The 27,854-nt window shown below is 41.2% G+C and overlaps 1 protein-coding gene and 1 long non-coding RNA gene across 3 annotated transcripts in view; one reads left to right on the top strand and one right to left on the bottom strand.

Annotated features, from left to right (window-relative positions):
• Window positions 1–2,857: 2,857 nt before the first annotated feature.
• SERTM1 (serine rich and transmembrane domain containing 1) lies at window positions 2,858–26,274 on the top strand. Of its 2 annotated transcripts, none has more exons than XR_007461079.1 (2): window positions 2,858–3,075; window positions 4,887–5,103. XR_007461079.1 is itself a non-coding variant. In XM_049646817.1 (2 exons), exon 2 carries the CDS (start codon window positions 23,470–23,472, stop codon window positions 23,791–23,793), a length of 324 nt encoding a protein of 107 aa, XP_049502774.1. In that variant the 5' UTR covers window positions 2,858–3,075; window positions 23,277–23,469; the 3' UTR covers window positions 23,794–26,274. The 2 variants fall into 2 exon arrangements, 1 of the variants encoding a protein (XP_049502774.1); XM_049646817.1 differs by lacking the exon at window positions 4,887–5,103 and adding an exon at window positions 23,277–26,274.
• LOC125933716 (uncharacterized) overlaps window positions 21,095–27,854 on the bottom strand; it is a 105,801-nt gene continuing 99,041 nt past the window's right edge. The window contains exon 4 of the long non-coding RNA XR_007461080.1: window positions 21,095–22,994. This is a non-coding gene — a long non-coding RNA (uncharacterized LOC125933716). The remainder of the gene's footprint in view (window positions 22,995–27,854) is intronic.

Below are 27,854 nucleotides of genomic sequence, written 5' to 3' on the forward strand. Positions count from 1 at the left end.
TTAAGCCCATCTCATCTGCTCAGGAACAGAACATGGCTCCTCACTCAGCAGAGGACTGTGGGTAGGGTGGGCATTTTGATTGGCTGGTCCAAGACAACCTCATAAATGAAAAAGTAAAGGAAATTCTTTCACGTGCTCTATTGGCTTGACGCCCCACACAACACGCTCAGATTCAATGTAGGTATTTATATGTTTGTCTGCCTTATTGGATCAGAAGCATTTTAGGGCAGAGACTGTCTTCTTTATTTTTATCTCCCCAGTGCCTGGGGCACTGCTTGGCATATAGCAGATGCTCCAAAAATGTCTGTTGAATTTAATAGCACTTAAGGTCCAGGAATCTGTCCATAGTGTTAGATAACATAAATTTCTCCATGTTTGGGGGAAGACTGTGATTTAAACAAACACACAAACAAACAAACAAACAAAAAACCAAAGGACTTATTGACACGACATGAAAATGCCAAAGAAGTAAAAATTTTTATGACCTACCCTCTTCTCAGTTACCTCAGTTCCTCTACAGGGCAAAGAGCTCTGAGATTGTGGAACATGAGAACTGCTTGAAAGAAGAGAGATTAAGGCATGAGAGAGAGGATAGAGTTTGGGGAGGGAATATCAAAAGGGGGCAGAGATGATGGGATCAATCAAAGGGGGGCAGAGAATTAGTCTAGGGAGTATTGGAAACAGAACACAAGCCTTCCTGGAAGGAAATTCGAGAATGGACAAAGTAATTCTGAATGTTGCCTTGATGACAGCACCAAGAAGGAAAGACAGAGGCAGCATTTTTATGCACTCTTTATATGCAAGACAATAGCTAGGAACTGTGTGTGTGTGTGTGTGTGTGTGTGTGTGTGTGTGTGTGTGTTTAAGTTTCACAACAACCTATGAGAGTGCGTCTGTTATTTCTATTTTATATGTAAGGAAAATAAGACTCAGAGAGGGTGATTGGCTTAATCACACAGATAATAAGTGACAGCATCAGAATTTAATGATTCTCCATCTGATTCCAAATTCCACTCTTAAAAACAACAGCAACGACAAAACCAATCCATCCATCCCTGAGTAAGACAGAAAAGGATCAGAGAGACAGTTTGAATGATCATGAATGATCATCCTAAAAGCTAGGATTATGTCTCCAAACTGCCTGCAAACTCCCAGTAACTTGAATGGTGCCTGACCTACTTTTGAAAACTTTCTATGTAAGTAAATCTGACAATTAACATTTTTGAGATCTTTTATATATGAAATTAAAAAATAACGAAGACAAAAGAAGCTTTACCTCTCATACTGGTTGTTTTTTTGTTTTTGTTTTTTCACAGTTTATGGTCATTTGCTTCAGTAGCCATAGGCAATTAAGTTCAGGAAATGTCAAGAAAAGCCTTACAGATTACGTATGTATTCCTTACTTCTTTTGTATTGAAACACAATCAGTATATAAAAACCAAAAATTTCTTGGATATTACTATTTATGATGAGGTTGCGTAAAAAATCTAAGGTAGAACACTGAAGGATATAGATGGATGTGACAAAACTCATGGGAGTGGCATGTGAATGGGTCAAATTTAGAATGCAAACAGAAGTGTGTTGGGAGAGAATCTGAATCTCTGAATTCAGAGAATCTCTGAATCTGCCCTTTTTTCCATACAGCTCATTGCACTGCCCTGCATTTTACATGATACGAAAGATTCACAGAGAAAAGATGAACACAAACTCACAATTCCCCTGGAGAAGGAAGAGGGAGCAATAGAGCCTCTCCCCACTTACCAAGGGGGACTCAGAATCTGTCCCTACCTAGAGAACCAGTACACATGGGCACGGCCAACATAATCCCAGGAGAAGGGCACTGGTAAGTAGGAGTAGTTGTGCACGTGTAAATGGTCACTAAGACGTGTGCATCATCCTTCTATACTGATTTGCATGATTCATTTTTCTAGCCATAGTTGGACCCCGCTCAGGGTGAGCAGCAGGACAGGAGGGAGCAGGGACTGGAGGAAACGGAGCCATACCTTCACAGGGGCTCGGCCCTTCACCAGGCAAATAAGTCAGAGCCAACTGGATTGTTGAATTGTCAGAGCAGAAGAGACCGCAGACATCTTAAATGATCAGTTGAAGTAAGTTTTACAGTAAAAACAAAAAAACAAACAAAAAACAGGCATCCAGAGTCTTTAAGTGAAGATCACGAGGCTGATTGGTAACCGAAGTTCGTCTTGTCATTGAAAGGCTCCCTCCCTTCCCAGAGTTCTTTTAAGGTCTATGACCCTCTCTAAGCCAGTTACCCCGTAGGGACTTTTACGGTTGCCGGTTTCCCAGGCAGTGATGGAGACTGCGATCCCGTTCATTTCATCTGATGGTCTGGCAGAGGATTCAGAGGGGAAAGAAGAGAAAAGCACGGAAGGAGAGACGCGTGAGGCGAAGCCCGACACAGGATGGGGCAAAGTCCTCATGCTGCTCAGAGCTGGGCTTGCTGCGATCGACCGACCGGGGCTCGTGGTTTGGAGTGGGGGCTGCGCGGGACTCATAATAGATGTTTGAGTAAGAAACTTGGCAGGAAGCAGATGCTTTCACCTGCTGAGAAGTTCCTGAGCCCCCCAAAGAAACTGCACCCCCATAACTCCCCCCCCACACACACACACACAAAGTTAAGGGCACCACACCTGCCTTCCCCAGATGGGGCTCCCTGTGCGAACGCCTCCTCGTCCTCCAGGATTTTCCAGCGCGGGCTCAAGCTCCTCCCTCGCCGGAGCGGGGCTGCTGTCCTCCAGCCAAGCGCCAGCCAGAGCAGCGGCTGGGGGGCGGCGGGGAGTGGGCCCCGCTCGCAGCCATTGGCTGTGCGGGCCGCAGGGGCGGAGGGAGACCCGCGGTCCCGCCGACTCGGCGGCTCCGGCTTCACTCCAGCTGCGCCCGTCGCCCGCCCGTGCGCTCCGGCAGCTCACCGCACGCTGCGCCTGACTTCCCCGCGGACGGCTTCGCGGGCGCGGATCGCAGAGACCCGGGGGCCTGCGAGGAGCTTGGCGCCGCCCTAGTCCCACCCGGGGTGCCGGAGGGCGGCCGGGGAGGTCGGAGCGTCCCGACCCGCAGGTCAGTGACAGGCTCCCGACGCCGCCCGCGCGCGGAGGCAGAGGAGCGGGGAGCCGGGGACGCGCGGGGTGCCGAGCGCCGGAGGAGGGCTCGCCCTCGGCGGGGAGCGCCCCGACTCCTCGCGTGGGGCGGCCTCGAGTTGCGGAGCTTCCACTCCCTCCGGAGCCGCCTCCCAGACTCTCCCCGGCTCCCGGAGGTTTGGCTCCTTCTCTGGACACCCCGAATCCATCCCATTTGTGGCTAACCGTGTCCTTTGCGGCCCCCAGCAACCTCCGCAGGTCGGAGGTTCCAGATTCTCGGGATGACCTCCCTGGGCGACGGAATGCCCGTGGCCCCGGGAGCACCCGCTTTTGTCCCGGACCCAGAGAGCCGGGAGGACCTGCCCCCGCGTCCGCTGCTGCACAGATTGACTCCTCTGTGCAAGTGTAGACAGTTCTACACTTTGCAGAACGTGTTTCTAGGTGCATTGTTTGCTTTTGCCTTTGTGGTTCGTGCGGTCACCTCTCCGGATTTCCAGGGTCATCCGGCCATTCCTCTACTCGCCACGCGCACACTGCCCGCTTTGCATCTTCCTGTGTTTGCGGGAGTCTTTTCACCCATCTTGGGTGGCTTCAAATCCGGGGAAGTTTTACCTGGTGCTGAACACTTGCGTTCCCCAGCGGTGGCTTCCGAGTTCCCGAAGAAGCCAGCCGCGCCAGCTACTTTCCCCTTTTCCCGGGTCTGAGGAGATGCTGGAATCCCGTGTTTCCCTGTCGAGGTGCGTGGATTACGGACAAATGACATCCTAGATATTTAGGAGAGAGGTGTGTGATGTGCCCCACTCCGGGTAGCAGAAGGATGCGTTCATTCACAGAAGCATCTTGTTGAGGACCAGGTTTGTGGCTGTACCTGCGCGCTTTCTGCCGCTGCTTGCCTGCGGCCCGCCAGGCTTGGGTTGGTGTCAGACTCCGGGGGCAGGGTCTGTTTCCTAACCTCCTTCAGGTCCTCTGCCTGTTAAATGTCCTTCGTTATTTATTTATTTACTTATTTATTTATTTTACTGAAGTGTGTAAGTACTTAGGTGGTTCTTTGTGGTGGATAATAGGATCCTATGGTTCTGGACATTCTCAAAGCCTTTTGGTCCAGTCCACGCTGTAGGTGCAAAGGGCGAAACCCACAACGATTACGCCCTGGGGCCAACCCCAGGGACCACTCCTCAAGATGTTTCTCCTCTGGAGCTTTTTGCTTTACATTTTCTAGATTCGTTGTCAGACAACAGCCGATCAACAGAAAAAAAGCAAGATAAGTGATAGCGTTTTCTTAAACGGTTTACCTCCTAATGCAGTCTTGATGCCCAGTGCATCCCCCTTAAAAAGAAAGGTATTTAATTAGCTTAAAGTATGCAACTAGTCTGACTGTTTTAGCTTATTTGTACTCTAGCTCCTACAGATTCTTAAATCTATTTCGTGACTAAAATGCTTCATTTCGCTAAGTACAGAGGCGTCTTGTCCCCCTACCCCCACCATCCCACATGTACACAGCACCGCACCTAGTTATAATCAGCACCTAGTTGATCCCTTGATGCACATCGCTCTTTGAAGTGTGTATTAGTGAGTCCAGCTCGTAACCAAGTTGCACTGCCACCACTCCCACAGGGCACGTCCTTCGAATGCTGGGCACTGTGGGGATGGAGAGCCATCTGCCAGCCTCCGAACATTCTGGGAATATGGAGCTCCAGAAAATGGGTGGGGTATTCCATTTCTGTGTTTTGATTTTGAGGCTTATTACTTCTTTGGGTTATGTATTTATTATTTTTGATTCTTCTACATAAGGCAGAGTGCTCTGAAGAGCTCCACACTTGCTCATGGTTCTCATTAAAGAAGATTCATGTAAGGTAAGATACATTCCATTTTCCCTGCTGTTAGTGCAATTCAACAGATTTCATTTGATGTCTGTGATGTGCAAAAGCTTGTCAGGGGTTAAGAGATAAATAATGGTGTGATGACATATGGCATCGAATCCATAAGAGGGTTTATTTGCAGGTTTCCTAGGACTTTTTTTTAATGAGGGCAGATGAAGGATGGCAGTTGATTGGTAAGAATGATTAACCATACTAATCATTAAGTAATGTGGAGCCATACATTTATTCTTTTCAAGTTTATTTATTTATTTTGAGAGAGAGAGAGAGAGAGCACACACATGCACACAAATGGGTAGGGGCAGAGAGAGAATCCCAAGCAGGCTCTGCACTCAGTGCCGAGCCCGACATGGGGCTCAAACTCATGAACCATGAGGTCATGACTGGAGCCAAAATCAAGAGTTGGACGCTTAACTGACTGAGCCACCCAGAAGCCCCCATTTTTTCTAAGAATGAAAGATTAACCCATCACAAGCAAAACTCTCTGATTTGGCCTCTATGTAGATCTATGTCAGCCCATTTGATAATATCCCTTCTTCTCTAGGCTTGCTCTTCTCCTTGCACTTGTATTTTAATATCTTTTTCTTTCTTTTTTTTTAAGTTGTAGACTTTAAGCATTTTTATATTTAATTTGTTATTAGGGAGAAGCAAAACTTATAATTGAGTTTTTTTATTCTGCTCCTTTGAGTTTTTAAAATAGTAATTTAAGAACCTGGAAAACTATATTCCTAAAAGTCCCTTGACATCAGGTACTGTGTAGGTCCCACTTGCCTGGCTCTTAGCACTGATGAGCCATTCAGTAAACATCTGCTAAATGAAACCAGAACCCAAGAAAGTAGTGTTGCAGAAGAATGCCATTTTCTTCAAGTAGACATGTGTGGAGCATATTATATTATTATATTACTATGTCAATATAAAGCATCACGGGCTTAACTTTTATTATTGTTATTATTCCTAGTGACAGCTAAAAAAATAATAAAGCCTTTAACTTAATTAATGGAATAGGGAACATAACAAAGAAGCAGCTCAAACTAAGTGCATGAGTTGGCAAGATTCCTTTTAGCTAACGGATGTACCTAGAGAAATCAAGCCAGAGACATAGGTGCAGAAGTCCGTGATATGTACACATGTGGACCAGCCTTTGATTTCGAACTCAGGAAGTCTATCTATGCATTCACTGACCATGTCAGATCTAGGACAGCAGGCTGATGAGCCAAGTTCTGGGAGCCCTTCAGTTCTGATTGTGTTTTGTGGCAGGTGTGCCTATGGTATATAGTGTTCGGAGTTACTCAGTCTCAAGACACAGTATGCCTCCTTCAGGAGTTCCTATGTATACGATCCATGCTCATGTTCACATTTGGAACCGGAAAGTAATCACTGTTTAGTCTAATAAGTTTTTTGGCAACAACAAAAACCATTAAAAAAATGGAGATTCTGAATAGTCAAGTAGCCATATACAATGTAATAGTATCTCTAAGCATGAAATGGCACGATCCAACCAAAACAGTGCCAATATTTCAAAGCTCTGAATTTATATCAGGAACAGGATAGACTGCCATTAGTATTTCCTGAATTCCTAATTTTTAAATTCTCACCTATTAAGTTATATTAAAATGGGAAATCAGTGGGCCCAGATTTGTAATTTACATTATGGGCTTGATTGTTGACCCTGTTGATGTTGTTGATATTTTTGACTGTTTGATAGTGTTATAGGCAGTAGTGAATGGGTATGGAAATTATAAGCCTGTAATACTTGCTAAACAGGGTAACTTAAAGTAAAATACCCGTGTATAATTTTTGATGTGAAACAAAAGGATAGGTGGCTGTTAGATCCTGTGTCAAATTCAGAAAGACACGAAGATGATTTATTCCAAGGTTAAAACACCAAGACAATTCATTCAACATATAAATTTGCTCCTCAGGGAAAGCCAAAATAGCAGCTTTCCTGATTAATTTGCCACAGTGGTCTGATACTGATTAGAAGTGCCTGGTAATTTATTAACTATTGCCCATTAAACCAGTTTGGTTCTTAATCACTTTCAATTTCCCCTGTGACCAGGATTCTAGCAGAGGGATCCACTCGTTTCTTTTCTTAAATAAAACATTCACGGTATCCCATAAAATGCAACTGTAATACAAAGAGCAGTTAAGCCCTAATGGGCAGATTGACTTATTTGTCTCAGCCTGAGAGTCTTAAACTTTGAAAGGAAAGGTACAAGTGAACCATTTCAAAGGTTTGTGTTAAGTATATGCAGTACAAAAAGGAATAGGAGGAGGAGGAGTGGGGTGGGGGAGGGAAAAAGGAGGGGGAGGAGAAAGAGTTCTGGGCTTAAAAGCCAGTTGCCTTTTAACTGCATATGCTATCATTAAATTTTATTTCTATTTTTCTAATGAAAACACCTTTATTGGTTTTTTGCTGATTATAAAACAGTATATTTCTGTGTACCAAAATTCACATACATGCACAAAATAGGATGTAACCAAACATACCCATATTACCTGCTAACAAGAAATGTTAATAACTTGGTGCATAATCTCTTGTTTAGTTTAGTTTACTTTTGCATGCCTCTAATACTGTGTAGCAGTGCTAGTAGTTCTTATTTTGTGAAAATGGAATCACACTATGCACTATTCTGAAGCTTACTTTTTGACTTAGGCATACGTGTCCAGCATCTTTCCAGGTTAGAAAATGTAGTCCTTTTTATTATACCAGAGTCCTCCATTGCATGATCCTAACAGCATTTATTTAACCAATCCTTGACTCACGGACATCATGGTAGCTACAGTGTTTAGCTACGGAATGCATCTTTGTGCACGCACCTTTTAAATTTGTCTAACTTTATCCCATGGGGTAAATTCTCAGAATGTATTATTTATATTGTTAGCCTACAATGCCGTACATTTTTGGATGAAATGGCAAGCACTCAAGTAATTCATCAGATAAGGCTGGCACATTTTCTGCCCTTAAAAAAAAAAAACAAAACATTCTGGAGCATCTGGGTGGTTCAGGCAGTTAAACATCCGACTTCGGCTCAGGTCATGATCTCACAGTTCATGGGTTCGAGCCCCACTTCAGGCTGTGTGCTGACAGCTTAGAGCCTGGAGTCTGTTTCCAATTCTGTGTCTCCCTCTCTCTCTGCCCTTCCCCCATCTCTCTCTCTCTCTCTCTCTCTCTGTCTCTCCACTAAATAAACATTAACAAAAATTTATAAAAAAACAAAAACATTTTTATTGATTTTTATTGATGTTTGACATTCATATAAAGGAGTACTCAATGTGAGTATTCATGTGCTCAACACACCCATGTAAGTAGAACCCAGGTTAAAAAATATATATTTACTAATACTCTCCTTGATGACCTTCATATACCTTGGTAGCCTGTCATTCTAACAATTCCTCATGAGAAAGTCCTTAGTGAGCTTGTTGACCTTGATTTCCATGAGTCAAGTGCAAGGTTAAGGGCACACTTTTAGAGTGACAGTGGAATATTGACAGATTCTCAGACCTTCAAAAGGACTACTTGGCAACAAAGTTGGTCTGGTTCACTGAAATGAGTTTCCAAGATCTTTCCTTCTGTCTCCTGTCTAGTATCCTTATCATTTTTGGTCTCAGATTTGGACCTTCATGGCGTATATTTTGATTCAAATGATGAATTAACCTCTGAATGACAAAGGAAACCGAGTAACATGTTTTTCACCTAATTTCTTCTTGTTGGCTGCCCAACTCAGCTCTGAGTATAGAGTGGATTTGGAACCAGGAAAGGATCCTAGGCTCCTAATTTGTGGTTTCAGCCACTAGCTATCTCCTTCCACCATCCTTTTCCAGAAGGTATATGAACAATGACCTTCAAATTTTAATTTACTTAACTTTGGAGACCTTGGCTTCCTGATTTATAAGTACTTCTAGTTACCCAATTCTATGAATAATGTTTTCCTTTTGTGGTTGCTTATTTACTTTTTGTTTTGGTATTGTTTGATTTTCTGAATAGAGGAAAATTAATATTAAGAGAGATCACAGGGAAAGAAAGAATAACTTATTATATGATAAATGACTTAAGTCAGTTCCAGAATGAATGAAAAGAAAAAAAAATTTGCTTCTTTTCTGCTCATGTGTTTTCATTCTTTTTGTTATTTTTCCAAGAAGCTGAGGTCTGGATTAGGGTGTTAGCACAATACCGCTTAGGATATCACTGCTCACATCACCATGACTATGATCCAGATGGAATGGTATTCAGAGTATGGTCCATGCATCAGTGCCAGCCCTTGAATCGTTACTCACTCACCATGAGATATGGGACTTGAGCCAGAATATAAGGCACTAGTATACTTTTTAGTTTAGCTTTCTCCCTCCCTCCCTTCCAACCTCCCTCCCTCCCTCCTTCCCTCCTTCCTTCCTCCCTCCCTCCCTCCTTCCTTCCCTCCCTCCCTCCTTCCTTCCTTCCTTCCGTCCCTCCCTCCCTCCTCCCTCCCTCCCTCCCTCCTTCCACCCTTCCCTCCTTCCTTCCTTCCTTCCTTCCTTCCTTCCCTCCCTCCCTCCCTCCCTCCTTCCCTCCCTCCCTCCTTCCTTCCTTCCTCCCTCTGTCTGTCTGTCTTCTTTCTGTAGTAAGACATTTTGGATGCTGGAAGCAGTGCTTTACAAGTTCCTCATTTCACAAGGACTCGTAACCCACATATTCCTGACAGAGGCAAGTGGCTACTTTAAGTAGCAATGATCTCCAGTGTGGGGCTTTGTAGTTAAATTGAGAAATTTATAAAACTGTAAACATTTTCCATTTCTGTGCTGATTTTCTGTTGAATTTTGTTTTGCTCTGTTTTGGCTTTTAGGTTCTTTTGGTGAGGGGAGAGGTGAGCTAATTCTTGAGGTAGAGTGACTAACAGAGTACCACGGCATATGATGTTCCTGAATGAAGTAAATTAAAATTGTCTTCCTCTGTGATGATTGGAAAGTGGGTATTGTCCTTGATCCTGTTTGTCTCCACAGATGAATACAGTGCCAAGCGTTGTGATTGTAAGGGACTTAGTAATTTTCAAAGGATGGGATTATCATGAAGTTTAACTGAAAGAACATTTTAAATTAAAAACAATGTGTTCTATTTTATATCCAGTCAGGTCTTCACTGACTCACTATGGTAAACTCTCATGATTTTCATTGTGCTCTTCAAAATACATTTGTTACAATCCCTGATCTATGTTCACAGTAATGAATTTCAATATTTACAGCAGATTCCTACATCCTTTCCTTGGTTATCCTGGTGGATACTTGATTAAATAAAATTTTTGTTGACACAGTTGCTTGATAAAAAGTATGCTCAGAGTTTGCTCTAGAACTTGAAACTATAAGTTGTATTGCCATAACTAAAATAGTTATAAAATTTAGGGTGTGTTCCACATTATTCTTTACTATTGAGTACTTATCCTTTGAGTAATTGGTATGATTTTATACAAAATCATTCATTCATTCAGTAAATATTATTGCACATCCAAAAAATAGAACAAATATGGAATACCTCTTCAAGAAGCTTCCAGTTTCTTCATTCCCTTACTCTTTTATTCACGCAACCAACCTACAAATGCTTATTGAATATCTTTATACAAGACACTGTGCTGGTTCATGGTTATAAAGATTAGTGAAATGGTATCCTCTATTTATGAGTTCATAGTCTATCAAAGTTTTAGAGAAACAGGTAAACAAATATAATAAGTATAATAAAATGTGAGAAATGCTAGTGTGAAAAGGTATAGATATTATCATGAGAATGCAGAGAAAGGAGCCAGAAATTTGCGTAGAGAAAGTAGGTGGGGATTTATATTATGAGTGAATAACTAGATGAGACAGGAGGGAAGGCTTGAATAGAGTCTTGAAGAATGAACAAATTGGATTTTGGGTGGAGTTAGGGAGAAGACATATATAAATATAAGGATTAAACACATATGCTTTTTAAAAAATGTGGGAAATCAAGAACAGTTTGATATGCTTGAACCACCAATCTTAGGAACAATGGGAAAAATGAGGCTGGAAAAGTAGCAGGTAGCCTGATAAAAAGGAACATATAATATAGCACAGGTAATATAGGAAAGGTCTTTTAGATTTGTTACTCAAGATGGTCACTATAAAAATTGTATATGCAATAGACTCATGCATATAATAGTAATATTTTATCACCTTCCTGTACATAGTTAACAAGTATTTGTTGAATGAATAAATGAATGCACCAGAAAATATAGTTTTTCTTAACCAAAGGCAATACCACTGTCCCATTACTTGTATAATGAATTGTTTTTTCCCATTAGAAGTAATGAGTTAGTCTTAATATCTTTACTATCTCTTACATGTTCCCACTTTAAACCCTTTGTGCATACTGAAGTTATAGCTGGTCAGGACTATCCTTACACGGTAGCACCTGATCATGTTCCAGATTATTAGGGAATATGTTTTTGGCCACACCAGTAGCTAATTCTCATCCCTTTAAGCCTCACTCTTGCATGAAATTAAAGTTCACCAAAACATCCTCTACAATCTTCTTGCTCACCACTGCCACGAGGGGGTTTTAACATATTACATAGACAATTCATGCAACTCTAAGTTATACTCAGAATTTGGCTTCTTTAATTTCTTGAATACCAAGCATAACCTCTGCTGTCATAGTATAATAAGACCTTACATCAGTCAGTAGAAGGTAGATAATGGCTTACAACAACAAGTGCCAAGGGACACCTGGGTGGCTCAGGAGGTTAAGCATCCGACTCCTGGTTTCGGCTCAGCTCATGATCTCATAGTTCCGTTGAGTTTGAGCCCCACCTTGGGCTCTGTGCTGGCAGGGCAGAGCCTGCTTGGGATTCTCCCTCTCTCTCTCTGCCCCTCCCAACTTGTACTGTCTCTGTCTCTCTCAAAATAAATAAATAAACTTAAACAATTTTAACAGAAACACACACAAAAAAACAAGTGCATTCGTCATTAACACTAAGTATTGATAAGGCCAGCAAGGGTGGCGGTCCTCACCCAGCTCACCCCGGGACAGAAGCTGTCCTGCACTTAAAGAGTTACTGCAGCAAAGGGAAGGGATGTGGCAAATCTCACATGGGCCTTACATTTTCTACCTAGAAGTGACATGTCACTTTTTCCAGATTCTGTTGGCCAAAACAAGTCATCTGGCCACCCTAAATTCAGAGGGGATGGGAACATGCAATCCTACAACATGTCTGGAAGGAGAAAGGAACAGCAGAAACACATGAACAGCATGAATGACCACAAGTCTTGAAATTATCCCTCTTTTACCCTCAGGCTCCCTGGAGAGAAGGAAGGTAGTGAATATAGAGCATTTGGAGACACAGGGATACAGATTTGAATTCCAGCCCTGCCTCTAAGTGGCTGGGTGATCTTGGGCAAGCTTTTAAATTCTCTGATCCTTAATTTTCTCATCCGTTAAAGAAAGGTGAGGAGCAATAATGACTACCTTAAAGAGCTGTGAAGATGAGAGAAAATACACATGCACAATGCCTGTGTACACATGAACACACATACAAAATTAGTATATGCTTTTATTTAATAAATCCTGGCTGCTATCATTGATATTCTTACTGCTGTTTTCCTAAACTGGCGTGCTGGACATTCTTTCCCCTACGTAACATCCTGGGTATACCTTCTTCTGCCTATCATATCCTGGAGCCATATATATTCCCATTCTACAATTACTAGGGTATGCTCCCCCCACTCTCTTTCTCTCCCCTCTACCTCCTCTACTCTTCTGACACGATTTGCCCCCTACATTCCAGCGCACACCATTGAAATAAAAGAGAACTAAGACTAGATATAAGACTAGTGAGGGGCGTCTGGGTAGCTCAGCCAGTTAAGTGTCCGACTCTTTTAGCTCACGTCATGATCTCATGAAGCCCCATGTCAGGCTCTGGGCTCACAGCGAGGAGCCTGCTTGGGATTCTTACTTTCCGCCCCCCCCCCCCCAACTTCTGTCTGCCCCTCTGCTGCTTGCTTGCATGGTCTCTCTCTCTCAAAATAAATAAATAAACATGAAAAAAAAAATAGTAGTGAGTGAAGTGTGGACATGTGCTTCTGACCAAAGCTATTCCTACAACTGAATAAAACACATAGAGCCCACAACCTTAAAAGTAGATAGCCCCACCCTGATAAAGGAAAAAGTCAGTTAAATCTCATATAAGAGATACTCATGGTTCCCTTAAATAAAACAATATTTCTTTATATTTTTAAAAGAATATATAGCTATTGTGGTGGTCTTTTTTCTCCAAGTAATTCCTAATTATTTTTCAATTTCACCTCCTTTTATGTTTTTAAGTTAAAAACATTCTGGGAGAATTTGAGCCTACACTTGTTTATTGCTTCCCTATTGTCTTTGACAGATTCTTGAGTCGTTATCTAAAATGACAACAGGCTGCTAAGGACTTGATTTCCTCCTACACTTGATAGCCTGCCATATCATTTTGTTCCATGTTACAAGGAACATGTAGACATTCTCTTTGTTAGCCAGACTTTTGAGTTCACTGTACTGCCTGAGATAGAGACAGACAGACAGACAGAAAACGAGGGAGATAGAGAGCATTAAGGCAAGCACTGCTGTTTGGTCCACACCAAGGATTAGGAGGACCACAGGAAGTCCCATGTGGGAATACGCTTTCCTCATGAGGACACAATGTCCTCTTTTCTGTCCCCTGCCCTCCCTGGTGTACCTGAAAATCCTGGTAGATGAGTAATTTCAGAGCCATAAGAGAGCACTTTGTCTCCTTATAGTGGTGTTTTATGTAACCCCTGTCTAAAATCTGACTCATCTCGTACTCATCATTTTAGGGTACTTACCTATATTCACAGTCATATGATTGCTGATGACTGGCAAAAAGCACTATTAATATCAGTGCCCTCTTTTTTCATTTGTAGCCGCATTTTGCAGTGACGATTGATGATTTAATCAATCATGCCTATGTAGTGAAGCCTCCATGAAAACCCAGAAAGACAGGGTTCAGAGAGCATCCGGGCTGCCGTGCTGGGACGTGCTGGGAGAGGGGATCACTCGGCATGGAAGCTCTGTGCCCTTTCCCCATACCTTGCTCTATGCATCACCTGCTGCTGTCTGGTTGTTTCTGAGTTATATCCTTTTACAATAAACTGGTAACCTAATAAGTAAAATGTTTCTCTGAGTTCAGTGAGCTGCTCTAGAAAATTAATTGAAGCTGAGGAGGGGGGCTTGGGAACCTCTGATTTATCACCATTCAGAAACACATGTAACAACCTGGGGCTTAGGACTGGTGTCAGAAATGTCTATATTGCAGACGAGGGTGTCGTAGGATTGAACCCTCAACCGGTGAAATCTGATACTATCTCCCGATAGTGTTGTCGGAATTGGGTTGAATTATAGGACACTCCGCCAGTATTCCTAGAATTGCTTGTTGGTGTGGAGAACAGCTCCCCAGTTCTGCCTCACACCCTGGAATTGGTACCAGATCCTATTTAACCTGAAACGAATATAATGTTATATGTCAATTACATCTCAATAAAAAAACCCCAAAACACCAACTATTCTTTCTTGACTCAAGATGCCTCCAGAGTCCCTAATATCTTTGGGTATTTAAATTGTAGGAGAGATGTCTGGCTGCTTCTGAAGATGACTGATGATGTAAGACAAACAATTGGATTTCATGATTCTGGAGGTCCAGATTGAGATTCAGACCAGTGGGTGATGGCAGGAGTGAAGTTAGGAATAAGGCTGGCTGGCAAGTCACCATTCCTAGTGTTTAGGCAGCATCTCCCACCACCATGAATCCAGTTTCTCCGGCATATTAAACTTCCTCTAACGCTTCACCTCCAGTAACCATGGATTAGTGGGCATAATGAGCTGATGGTAGCAGCAAATATGTGAGGTTTTTCCAATGCCATTTGAAAGATTCCTTTGAAGAATCAGGCTTCTATCATTGCATATTTTTAAAAGCTCCTAACATTTTAGCTCACTTACAAATATTCTACCAAGCCTATTTTCATTAATAGCTTTGCGGACAAGTCATTTTTCCCCACAACTTGTATGTTGAGAGATTCCAAATCTGAAAAGTTGCAAGGATAATAACCATGCACACCTATAGATTGTTTAACTATAGACTTTAACTAGACTAAACCAATTGTGAACATTTTGACATATATGCTTTATCATATTTCTTTCTGTATGTGTGTATAAGTGTGTGTGCTTGTTTTTTGGGTTGTTTTTTGTTTTTGTTTTTGGCTAAAACATTTGAGTGTTATTTGCTGATTATTAGGACACTTTTTGGCTACAAACTTTAACATGCATTTCCTAGTAACAGAACATTCTCCTATATCACTTAGGAAATTTAATATTTATATAATACAATTATCTAGTGTGCTATCTATGTTTAAATTTCCCCAGTTGTCCTCATAATGTCCTTTATAAGAAAGCCATTTTTTCTTCTAATTGGCCAAAGGATCTTGCATTGCATCCGGGAATGGATCTTGAAATCTGCTCCCTATTTCTTTTTCTGAATATTCATCTGACTCCTAAATAATGTAATATGGCCAAAACTGGCTGGGTCCAAAACAGCCTGCCTAAGCTGCCAATTACTAATCATTCTTCCTAAATACCCATTTTACTGTGGAAAGCATCATCATTGACTGTCAGCCATAAGAGGACCGGGAAAAATGGAGAACTTATTTAGCGAAATTCATATGTATATATTATGCTAAATACTGGGCTAATATCCAGAAGGGATGGGCAATTTACATACTATGTAATCAACTAAGGTTCTATTTGTAGTTATATTATGAGGGACAATGGCTCATTAATTCAAGTAAATGCTGTGCCTTGATTAAAAATGTCATCATGTAGAAACTCTGTGAGCTTGAGACTTAAAATGTAAGACCTAAAACATTTATATACATTTGTAATATTCAAATCTATTCTTAAGGAGTAGACTATAAAGCATCTTAGTTTAAACAAATACATGACTGTAGTTGTCATGAATAGTGGCTTGCTTAATTATTTGATAATACTCAAGTTCTTTTCAGACAACCTGTGTCATCACTTTTTTTTTTAATTGTACCTGTACATGTGATTTTATGGATAGAGGATAGCTATTAGTCTTTGGAATACTCTTATTTGCAAAACCAGAGAACTGGATATATCATATAAGTTATATTCCTCTCTTCCCTCTGCTTCAGTTATCAAGATATTTTAAGTAGAGGTGAAGTTTGGGGGTTAATTTATGGAGTGAATGAAATATTTACTACATATCCATTGTTATAAATTGAAAGTTTATGAGATGATGAAAATTTACAAGAAAGTACATATAAAACAACAGGCATTTACAGAAAGAGGCAAACCTAAAGGTCCTCATTAAACACATTAGTTTGGATGCCTATGGGAGACGGAAGGAAATGGAATGAGGAATCAAGATAAAGAGGAATCAATGAAGACAATAAGCTACAAACTGAGGAATCTACCTACTTAAAGAATTAGGCAGCAGTAGACACAAACGAAAGTACTGGTTGGGAGGGATACAGCTTCACATTTTCCCCAATTATAGTGCGTGGTCCATGGCTGCCCACTTGTGAGGAATCTGCTTAGACTTAGAGGGGACTTCATTAAATGGCTGTTGAAAAACAAACGTCCAGGCTTTTCCCTATTCCCTTACAGCAGTTTTAGAGGAACCCACAGTTCCCTGGAGCCTGAGAGAGGAGACTGGGGATACGTAGTGGTCTACATGTAAAGATTGAAAGAAAATTGTAACAATCACAAAATTAGGTTTACAAGGACAAATTTTCCCAGTGTCATACTCTATAAGGGGACTGTTACGAGAAATTCCTGATTAAACAAAAAATATATTAGAGCTAAGTTATTTTAGAGGCAGAATGACAGACCATGGAAGAGGAGAAAACACCATTCCATTCTGCTACCAGAGCATGATTTAATGAAAAATTTTTTATATGTGTCCAATCTTATTAAAAATAAGTAAGGTTTTTAAGTATACTAATGGTATGATTTAACCAATTTTAGCTGCTCCAGTTCTGGTATATATGCTGCGGGAGAGTACACTAGCTGTTTTTCTTAATACACTTCTAAAATACTGGAAAAGATCAGATCCTAGTGGAGGGCAAGAACTGACCTGAAAGCCCTTACTAAAAATACTATAACATCTTGAAAGGCCAGTCTTGCTTCCTGCCTTCTTTCTTCCCACTGACTCATTTGGACATTGCCTATGATCCTCAAGTCATCATTTCTCTGGCTGTTCGCTTTTCCTTTAAATCAAGTGTTTAAGCACAGTGACCTTTCCTCCCTCTCCGTAGAAGATTTTCATTGTTCTGCTGCTTCTTACTCAGCTCATGCTTCCTTCAGCCTTCAGGGTGCTACTTTTCTCATTCTGATTTGGATTAATTGTGTTAGCCTAGATGGGTCCAATATCCCCAGAGGGTAGGACCCAAGCCCTTCCTGGTCTTTTCTACACATCATAAAAGAATCATGACAATGCTATGCCTAGACCTGTCTTTGTATTTGACCTGTTTTTTAACCAGAGAATTATGCACTTAAACTATCTTATTCTAAAAGAGTGACATTCTTTTATTCTTAAGAAGCAGTGTTTTGGTCGTGAAATCTTCACATGGAATATAAATACAACAAAAATTCATTAAGAATAATACTTGGAGGGGCGCCTGTGTGGCTCCGACTTCGGTTCAGGTCATGATCTCACGTTCGTGAGATGGAGCCCCGTGTTGGGCTCTGTGCTGACAGCTCAAAGCCTGGAGCCTGCTTCGGATTCTGTGTCTCCCTCTCTCTCTGCCCCTCCCCTAATCACATTCTGTCTCTCTCTCTCTTTCAAAAATAAATAAAGATTAAAAAAAATTTAAAAAGACTACTTTGATTTCTCCAGAAAAACAGTGTTATATAAATGCAAGGGAGGTCATACTATAATTACATTTGAGGTTGTACAAGATGGATGGTCAGTCATGTGTATATTCCCTTTTGAAATACTTGCTTGTATACATGTTTTCTTTAACTTCAACCTACACCACTTTGTATATCAAGAAAGGTATATTCTGAATATTTTGTGAGTTATAATTTATGTAGATAACGATTTTTTAAAGAATTAGTACAAACAGTTCATCTAGCATAAAAGCATTATGAGTATAATTTATTTTGTTAGGGAAATATTTTACTGGGCCTGAGAGTAATCCAGATTACCCTTACCACCAAGTCCTCACCAAGATAGAGAGAATTAGGAGACTGGTCTGGATCTAAAACAACTTAAAGACCTACCATAGAAATTGATTTTTTAAATGTTAAAAAAAATTTTTTTAGCTGATACTAAATTACTACTTTGTCATTTTAAAAATTTTCACCAAAGTACTATGAAAAAGCTCTGACTATATTCTGATCATTCATTTGAACAGTAAAGAGAACTGTTAATTTTAATTTTTTGTCTAACATTATCAGTCCAGATCCATGAATTCCAGTGTATTATTCAGAATCTTCATATTCTATATTTCTTCTCACAAGATGGTCTTCAAATTCAATATTTGATAATACATAGACTCAGTTTATTTCATCACTTGGTTTTATTTTTTATTGGGCTATGACAGGGAATCATAAACAGAATTCACACATAATTCTACCCTGCTAAGTATTATACTGACAAGAGCAGTTCTCAGACAAATATATGGATGGCTGAATCATCTTTGAATAATTATAGCACATAAGACAATAAACTTTATTTTCATTATTCCAAGACCAGGGGTAAGTATTTGCAACTGCAAGTGACAACTGACATTTAGAGAAGTGTGGGTGGGGCATATGTATGTCAGCACCAACCTTCTCTCATCTAGCATGACCTAAAAGGCCATCAGCCAAAGAGAAAGCGTTCAGAGAGAAGATAATCGTGCAAATAGTAAAGGAATGGCTCGAGGTCTCATAGAAAGCATATTGTTTTTTAAGTAGAACTAAAACCAGCTTTGCTTACGTGTGATAAGGTCCCTACTAGATTTTGGAAATGATAGTTTCTATGTGTTCTACAGAGAAAGAGATCCAATATATCATTATGTTAATCAAATTCTACATTTGTAGACGGAAATAAGGATTTTATCATGTCATGTTAATAACTTATCAACTCTATCAAATCATTACTGATGGTTTGAGAGGATAGCCTTTTGGAGAATGACATAGCAGGACTTGCTAATGATGAAAAGCTGATTCCAACATCCTAACAGCCAGGGTACTCTTTATGTCTGCAAGGCAACAAAGCAGCTTATCCCAGTTTTCCACAATAAAAACCTTTCAAATAGTTGTTCTTCACATAGAAATGTATTGAATAAAGGTCAGAAACAAAGCAATTGCCGTGCCAGATTTGAGGCTGACTGTGGGCTGAGTTGTGGACACCATTACGTTGTAGAAGTCAAGGCATGGCGTTGGCTCCACCCATATGCAGGCCACCAGAGGTCTTGCAGTGCTTGTGTGCGCAGACTCAGAGGTGGGGGCCTGTCGGCTCTTTTTCCTTTTACCAGGCATGAAGTACACATCAGAGGGTATGCTTTTGTTCTTCTGAAACTTTACAGTTCTCATAATGACCCCATGGGAAGAAAAGCTTCCATTCTTCCAGAGGACTCACAGAGGCATGGTGCTGAGTGTCCTGGAACCAGAGACCCCCCAGTCTGCCCTGTCTCTACTGTCTCTCCACCTCCCTGCCCCACTGGGCTCATGGTGACATTACACATCCGCTCTTCCTCACTTAAGTAGGTGACTGCCTTTTGTAGATTCCTCCCCGGCACAGGTTTTTATTCCAAGACACAAAGGGAAAGCTGGCTGACCATGAACCAAAATATTTACACAAATCTTCATTTGTAATGTTTTGATCTAGCTGTCTCATTTCCCTTTCTCAAATATCACTTTTTGAGGATGGCTCAGAAAAAAAAAAAAGAACATCATAATGCCCACGTGGCTTTAGGTGCCACCCGAAATGAGAGGACATCGATGCTGCCCTGAGACAGGTCAAGGCTATGCATTTAAGATGAAGTCTCTCTCTTCTTTTCTTTAAACCTAATCCGTTTGGGAGAAATGGCCCAAGGTGCATCATCTTGAAACGTTTGTTTGATTTCATTTTCACAGTGCTACCTTTGGCCTCATTCACACAGTCACAAGGCCTGAACATGTACAACCTGCTTCATCCTGAACATTTATACACAGATTGTCAAAACATTCACCAGAGAGAAGGAAGATTCACCAAATTTTTAAAACTTGAATAAGAAAATGAGAATCAGTGCCATCAAAACTAAAACAGTCTCTAACAGTGCAAATATTCGGTGGTTTCAGAGTAGGACAGTGAAAATTTGCATATCTGTCATTTAAAATTAAGAAGTATTCTGGAAATGATATTAAGTCTGAAATACTGGGAGGAAAACATTTAAAGGAGAAGGTATTTAATTGTGAAGTGTCAGACAATAACACAAACTTTCATTTGTTCATTTCTACCATTCTTCTAAGACCTCTTAGAAGATCAGATGCTCTCCCCAAATCTTCTTAGCCTCCTTTCCTGTAAACCATTTCACAGACAGTTGAGGCCCACAGGAGCCCTTTTGTCTGAAAGTGAAGATCTTCTTGATGTGAAAAGTTTCCTTGGAATATTTACAACGTAAAGAGATGCCTTTGTTTTAAAAAAAGTGGTCTGGCAGCCAGCTGTGAGCTTCTCCACTGAACTGCTGACACCCTAGTGACACTGTCTGTGCCTCCAGCTCACCCCCAGAAAATGACAGTGTTGGGTAGCAAAGGTGGCTTTAGAAAAATCAGCCAATTCCAGCTGAATCTATGACCTGCACGTGTCAGGACTGTAGGACCAGCCGAGACTTTGAAAGCTCTTCTAGCCGTTCTAAGCATTCAGAAGGAACTATATGTCTACTGGGACTTTACGTGGGATGGCCTTTTATAATTTTCTAAGTATGTTTATGGAAATGTTATCACATCCTAGCTCAGGACCTCTTGGTGAGGTAGGAAAGGTGAGTTTTATTGCACGAACAGGAAAACTGAAATGCCAAGAGTGAACAGCGAGCTTGCCCAGAGTAAGTGGCAGGTAGGAGCTAATGATGCAACTCTTCATCATTTTTCTCTTCCCATCACAGTTAAGAAAACTAAGAACACAGTTCAGGCATGGGGTCTAGTCCCTAGTCTGTCACTGTCTAGCTGTGTACCCTGAGTAAATCATGTCTTTGTGGCTCACTTTCCTCATCTACAAAATGAGAATAATAATTCCTGCTCTACCAAGTAGCTGTAAGGAACACATAAACTGCTTAGTCCCCTTGTCACCCATGCTAGGAAAATAGGATGTAAAATCCTTACTACTCAAATGTCAGGAAAATTGAGACCAGATGGTATAAGGAGTGAGGATGGGCAGAAACCCCACTTCCTAGCTTATCTTTTAATGAGAGGTTTCTTTTGTCAGATCAGTTAGCTTCTTTGTCTCTCAGTTTCCTCAGCTAGATTTAGGAGGTCTTTCCAGAACACTAAGAATATTTCTTCTTATTCATTCAGCCCGTAAGGTTTCCATCCTAGTTTTCTTTCCTAATGATCTTGCTGCCTCTGAGACTATTTTCCCTAAAGATGAATGGCTAGGACATTTACATAAAGAGGCAAGGGACTGTCAAATCAGTGTGACACATTTTAGTCCCCCTGTGACTCTCTCTCTCTCTTTTTTTAAGGATCATTAGGAGCCTGTAGCAACTTAATGGAATTAAAATCACCAAGCAAAGTATAATGAGGAGTAGGAGTCAAATTACTTTAGGAACTACTAAGACACTGTATGTGGCCTACTCAGAGGAACTCACTAAGATCATTAGCCTGCATGACACCCAGCAGGGACAATCTTCTCATAAGTGTCCCCTGTTTCCCAGGGATCATTAATGCTGCTCAGCTCTGGCCACAGTGGCCAATGTCAGACCCTCAAAGAATCAGCCACTTAATTAGATCTGGAGTACAGAAGGGAAAAGCAAGTTTTCAAGATAAAATGCAGGGCAGAGTTTAGGAAGAGGGAAAGCCAGGGGCAGAGCGGATTTTTCACATTAGCATTTCATTTTATCTGACAGGAGGAGGTTTAGAAATTTACAACAAAGGGATCTAATGCCACAGAGAGCTAGGAAGAGCCTCTTTTCTAGACTTGAAGAGTCTTCTGCCCAGAGGGATCGATGCATTCCGCGCCTCCACGTGGACTTAGCGGGCTGGAGGCCGAGGCAGAAACCACTGTGACTTTGCCAGTCATGGAGGAGAGGGTGTCTGAGACATGCTACACCCACACTCGGAGCCTGGGGAATCATGCCGTCTCCTGCTTGCTACCTGCCTGTCAGTCTGCTTTGCCTGTGTGTTCCTCACAAGGACCACGTTAGGAGCGAGAACGTGGTCAAGGGCATACTCTGCCTCCCGGCTGCCAGAAAATCATGCCTTCTCCACACCCAATAAACACACATACACACACTATCAACTCATTTTGGCCCAACCTCTACAATTCACAAAGTGCTCCCATGGCTGTTTTCTTGATAACCCAGGTGGGACAGGTGCTATACATTTTACAGATGGGAAAGTGAAGCTCCGAAAATGTAGGCAATTTGCCCAACTTCCCAAAGGTAAAAGGGAATTCGGACGTCAAACCTAAGTCTCTTGACAGCAAATCTTGTACTTTCCATCACTCAGAGGGAATCCAACCTTTTTTCTTCTAAATTAATCTGAAGCTTTTATTCAGTGCTAAAGTATGCACTAGAACGTACACAGGTAGATAGAAAAGAAATATGAAGAAATGGCCCCTCATTTCAAGGAGATGAATTTTTATAAACAAATCAGAAAATTATAAATGTTCAACAAAAAAGCAAACTTACCTGCACGGCGTAATTCTTCAAAGTCTAGTAGAGATAAATCCTGGCTGGGAAGGTGCTAGTGGGCTAGAGGTGCACAGAGTTAATTTTCTGGAGAAGAGAGGTTTGGCACTGACTTTCTGGGTCCTATTCTCAGATCATCCACTTGGAGCATCTGTTGAAATCACAGCAGATGGAACACATCAGAAATGTATTTTCCTTTTTACTTATTTTAATTCCTTGGAGAATCCTGGTACCTGGGGTACTGCAGCGGTAAAATGAAATAAAAGTTTATTTTTATATCATCATTTGTAATATCATAAGCATTACCTGTTCCTGGAGAAGTAATTGCATTCCCTTCCCTTCTTGAAGTGAAAACTGGAAATAAGACTGAAGTGTGATATTTTGTGAATAACGCATTCAGTTGTTCTTTTTTGTTGTCTGTTTGTTTTTGCAGTGCCAATGGACACCTGATCCCCTGCTGCCTTTGTTTGAAATCCAAGAAGTTTCCTTGTGCTGATTTAACTGCCTGCGATCTTTCCTATCATAAAAAACAAAACAAAACAAAAAAATGCTGATTCTGTCCATTTTAACCCCTGTGTGAAACTGACTTTTAACATACTTGTGCATTCTTTGACCCTCCATGAAAGATGTCTGAACCTGGCTCTTCATCTGTATTTTCGGGTAACGTGGAAAATGGAACTTTCCTTGAGCTCTTTCCTACATCCCTGTCCACATCGGTAGACCCTTCCTCAGGCCACCTGTCAAATGTCTACATCTATGTGTCCATATTCCTTAGCCTTTTAGCGTTTCTCCTTCTGCTTTTAATCATTGCCCTCCAGAGGCTCAAAAATATCATCTCTTCCAGTTCCTCCTACCCAGAGTACCCAAGTGATGCTGGCAGTTCTTTCACCAATTTGGAAGTCTGTAGTATTTCCTCTCAAAGGTCCACTTTCTCAAACCTTTCCTCATGAAGAAAACAGAAGAATTCTTGAATGCTGCAGCAGCCTCGGTTTTCCCTTGCGGGAAGTGTCACATGAAGTAGTTGCTTCATGAAAGAAATAACCCCCTTTCTTTTCCAACCAATGAGACCTGTGTCTCCTCCTTCACCCCTAATCTCTCCTTCCAGTCATGATGCTTTCCATTTGTGAATGTAGGAGTTGATGCTGACTCAGAGAAATGTGTGCAAACCTTAAGGGGCAGAATTTCACACAAACCACCTGACCAATCCGGAGCGGACTTCTTGAGGGTGGATCAGTTCACTTCACTCTGCTGGACACCCAAGGCGGAAATCATGCGAGGCGGCCTCACAGTGGGTGCTGGATACAGACTCTTGCCCTTCATTTCCCTTACAAAACCGTGAAACCAACTGAGCTGGCAGGAACTGGCAAAATTAAGTCTGAGCTACTTAGAAGACATTTTCCATATTTAAAAGATAAAGTGGAAACATCAAATTAAAAAAAAAAGAATCAATTTAGATTTAATGTATAACATTCCTATAACCGGAGGCAAAATATGCTAAATGTTTTCACTTTAATAAATGAAAATCACATTTATTGATGAGTAAGTCACTATGGAAAAGTTTTGGAAGAGTAACTTTTAATAGCAAGACAAATATGTGTTATGATGCAGTCTGTAATGTATTTTTGCCTCTTGGTTTTTTTTTTCTACTTATGTTATAGTCATAATACTCCTACTGTTGTAGAATTCTTTGTGATAATTGCTGTTACTAAGAGAAACACCCTAAGAGACACTAAGAAGTTTTTATTTTATAGCTATACTTTCTATTAGTGGAAATTAAGCATATGGAAAAATATTCATTTAGTTCTGTTTTCTGCAGTAATAACTCCTAGCAGTCATGTAAGCATGTTCCTTTATTCAGTTTCATAGTCTTTATAATTTTAGTGCAGAATTCTGTTAAGGCTCCCAGATGTCAGATGTTTGTTCACCCACATTAGATTGCAAAACTTAAGGGACTAAATTGCTACTTTACATATTATTATATACTCCATGAATGTGACATGTCTCTGATAATTAGTTGTTCTATGTTAACATAACACTTTGAATTAGAACCCCGGGATGTGGGTTTTTATTAGAAATTATAGACATTCAAATTGTGTAGCTGCTGAGAACTTAGTGATCCGGGGAGCCCCTACTATGTTCACCCAAACACTGAGCTTGGGGGCTTTGTCCATGAAGTGAGGCATACCTGTGAGCACAGACTTAGAAGACGGAAGAAATCAAGCTCCCCCTAAAAACAAAGCAAATAAACTACAGCTTCTTTAGAGTGAGAACTTTAATTTAATTTTAAAAATAATAAATGGCCCACAGCATAAACAATGAAATTCATCAGCCTACGGAACCCACTGCATCAACATGCCCCATCTTCCCATGGCAAGTGGATCATTTCTTGTCCAAAACATTTTCTAACCTTCAGTAGTGGAGTTTCAGTACATCCTTTGGATTGATTGTGCAGGCGACACTGTCTAGTAACTCGAATGGGATAAAGAATCCACCATTTTTACAAGGTGTATTTTTGTCATTCCAAAATGCTGAGACAGATGAGGACTGGTAATGAGGATCTGAAGGTTGTTTGTTTGTTGTTTTTTTTCTTAAATCCATAAGCTTCACTTTAAATCAGACCACATTGAACTATTTATATGAAAAATGTTCCCAGACACCATAAGACCTGCACAGAGTTGCTGTCCTAAAATGCGTAATTAGTGAAAACGTGGTTTCTGCTGCCATTTCAAGCATGGCAATGTGTTGCAGTGTTATCATGTAGTGTAAATGCTGGACTAGAAGAACTCCATTACTTTAGATCATGATCAGCTGTCTCTGAATGTGTGTGTGTGTGTGTGTGTGTGTGTACTAATGTATATATATATTTTTTCACACGCTCCCAATTAAAAATTCTGTAAAAACTACAGGATAACAGAGGCATCTGTGTTATCACCTTTGCTTTTTTGGTTAATTTTGTGCTATTTTGGTTATTGAGGAAGAAAGGATATGGATCAAGTGATTTAAAAAAAAAATAAAGTAACAAGTTTGCCACACAATAGGATAATCTGAGTACCATCTGTTCTAAGGGTAACTTTATATCCTTTCCTTCTGAAAGAGATACAAGGGCTTCTGAAAGTAAAACTGCCTTAAAAAAAAAATCTGCAGGTAGATCCCCCTCCCTGCTGCTGCAGTGGTTCTTGCTCTCCAGATTAAGTAGAGTATTTAAAAGCAACATTCGCAAATGTGTATTAGGACTTGTCAAGCTTGCCAAGATAACGGATTGCACAATTTGAGATGAACTTGTCCAGGAAGTTCAGAAAGGTTGGAGGACTGGTTTATAAATAAAGAAGTAGAGCCCACTGAAAGCCTGGTTCTTCTCTTATTGTTTTCAGTGAGGTGGTCTTCCCTCTTAGGGAGGCTTTTCCATCACTCTGTCTGCACATCCTCTCTGAAGCAGGGTCCCTAATGAGTGAGTGACCCTGATCTCAGCCTCTCCCCACCCTGCAAGAGTCCCCCACCCTTGGCCCAGTGAGTCGCACACTTCCCTGGTCAGAAGATTCACCTAGACACTTGGAAAATACCCTGGTATCCAGGCCACAGCCCAGACCTCAGGAGCGGAGCCAGAAAACTGGTATTTGTAAGAAGGGCCCTGGGTGATGCTTGTGATCAGTGGGACACATGGTGGCAAAGGAAGGGTCACATATATTGCTCTAGTGTATTTGCGGAGGTCAAGAGCTCTCACCTCTCATTTACTGCCTGAAACAACTGCTGTATCTCCAAGCTAAGTTGCCCTCCTATGCACAGCTTAAAGCACCCCCACCCCAAACCTACTCACTTTCCTGCAAGGGTCTGAACTCCAGGCCACCCTCCTCAGTGGAAAGCTATGGCCATCGTACTGGGCTCAATGCAAGAGGGACGTGAGGAAGGTCACATCCCTTCTTCCCCACAACACCATTTTCATAAGACCATGTGCATATAACAGACGATGGCAGACGTCTGAGGGCTAACTGACAGGATTTATAAAATGAGAGAAAACATTTTACATTGTATTCTCACAATCCAAAGGAAAACAATGACACAACTGAAAAATGAAACATTCTCAAGGAGAAATGCCAGTTTCTAGAGTTGGCTCTGCCTCAGGTCTGCCTTTCCTGGAGAGGCTGCCACTTCAAGCCATTGCCAGGTCCCGCTCTGGTTTGCAAAGTCCTCTAGGACCCATCCCCACTGGTGCAGCACACAGACCCAAGCCCCCAGTACCACATTCCCCAGAGCCTGAGTTGCTCAGGATAGGATGCCAAGGCTGTGTGTGGAGGGGTATGGTGGGTGTTGGAGGGAAGGGAGGCTGTGGGGGAAGAGTGGAAGGGAGGCTCAGAGCCTCCCAGGACCAGCTCTCCTCAGAATCTCTCCATCTGTGAGAGAACAACTGCTTCTCTTTCCTTCTAGTTATCCAGTGGGCAGCTCTTAGAATCCCACACGTGTCTGTGTGTGTGCACAGACTCATACACACAGAGAATCCCACGCATATGTTCTCTTCCACACACAGCCCTCCTATGAACAAACAACATATCTCAATGTGCACCTCAGTTCTCAAAGTCCATCAACCTCAATTTAACCCTGCCTTCAATGTCAAGCAGAGTACAGTAGTGCCCCATGCTCATCCTTCTCTTTCAAATCTGTGTCTACACATCCACCCTTTTAAAAGAGAGAATTGCTAGTAATGCTCCTTTTTATTGCAACAGAGCTCACTGATCCCTGTAGTCACATTTGACTATATGAAGACCTTATCAAACCATTGCAAGTATTGACTGCTTTTCTATATATGCAGGTAAGAGCCCTTCTGAAGTAGGGTCTTTGCTATCCTGAACACTGTAAGGAGACAGAAGGCCCTTGTCACTAGACATAGCAAATAGATACGGTTCCTGCCCACGTGAAGCTTACAATCTACTGAGAAAGACACAAAAGAACAAAAAATATGCATATTTACAACTGCAATTAGCACTATGAAGAGAATAAAATGGTGGAATGACAGACA

Source organism: Panthera uncia (assembly GCF_023721935.1).
Source record: "Panthera uncia isolate 11264 chromosome A1 unlocalized genomic scaffold, Puncia_PCG_1.0 HiC_scaffold_16, whole genome shotgun sequence".
Classification (NCBI taxonomy): Eukaryota; Metazoa; Chordata; class Mammalia; order Carnivora; family Felidae; genus Panthera; species Panthera uncia.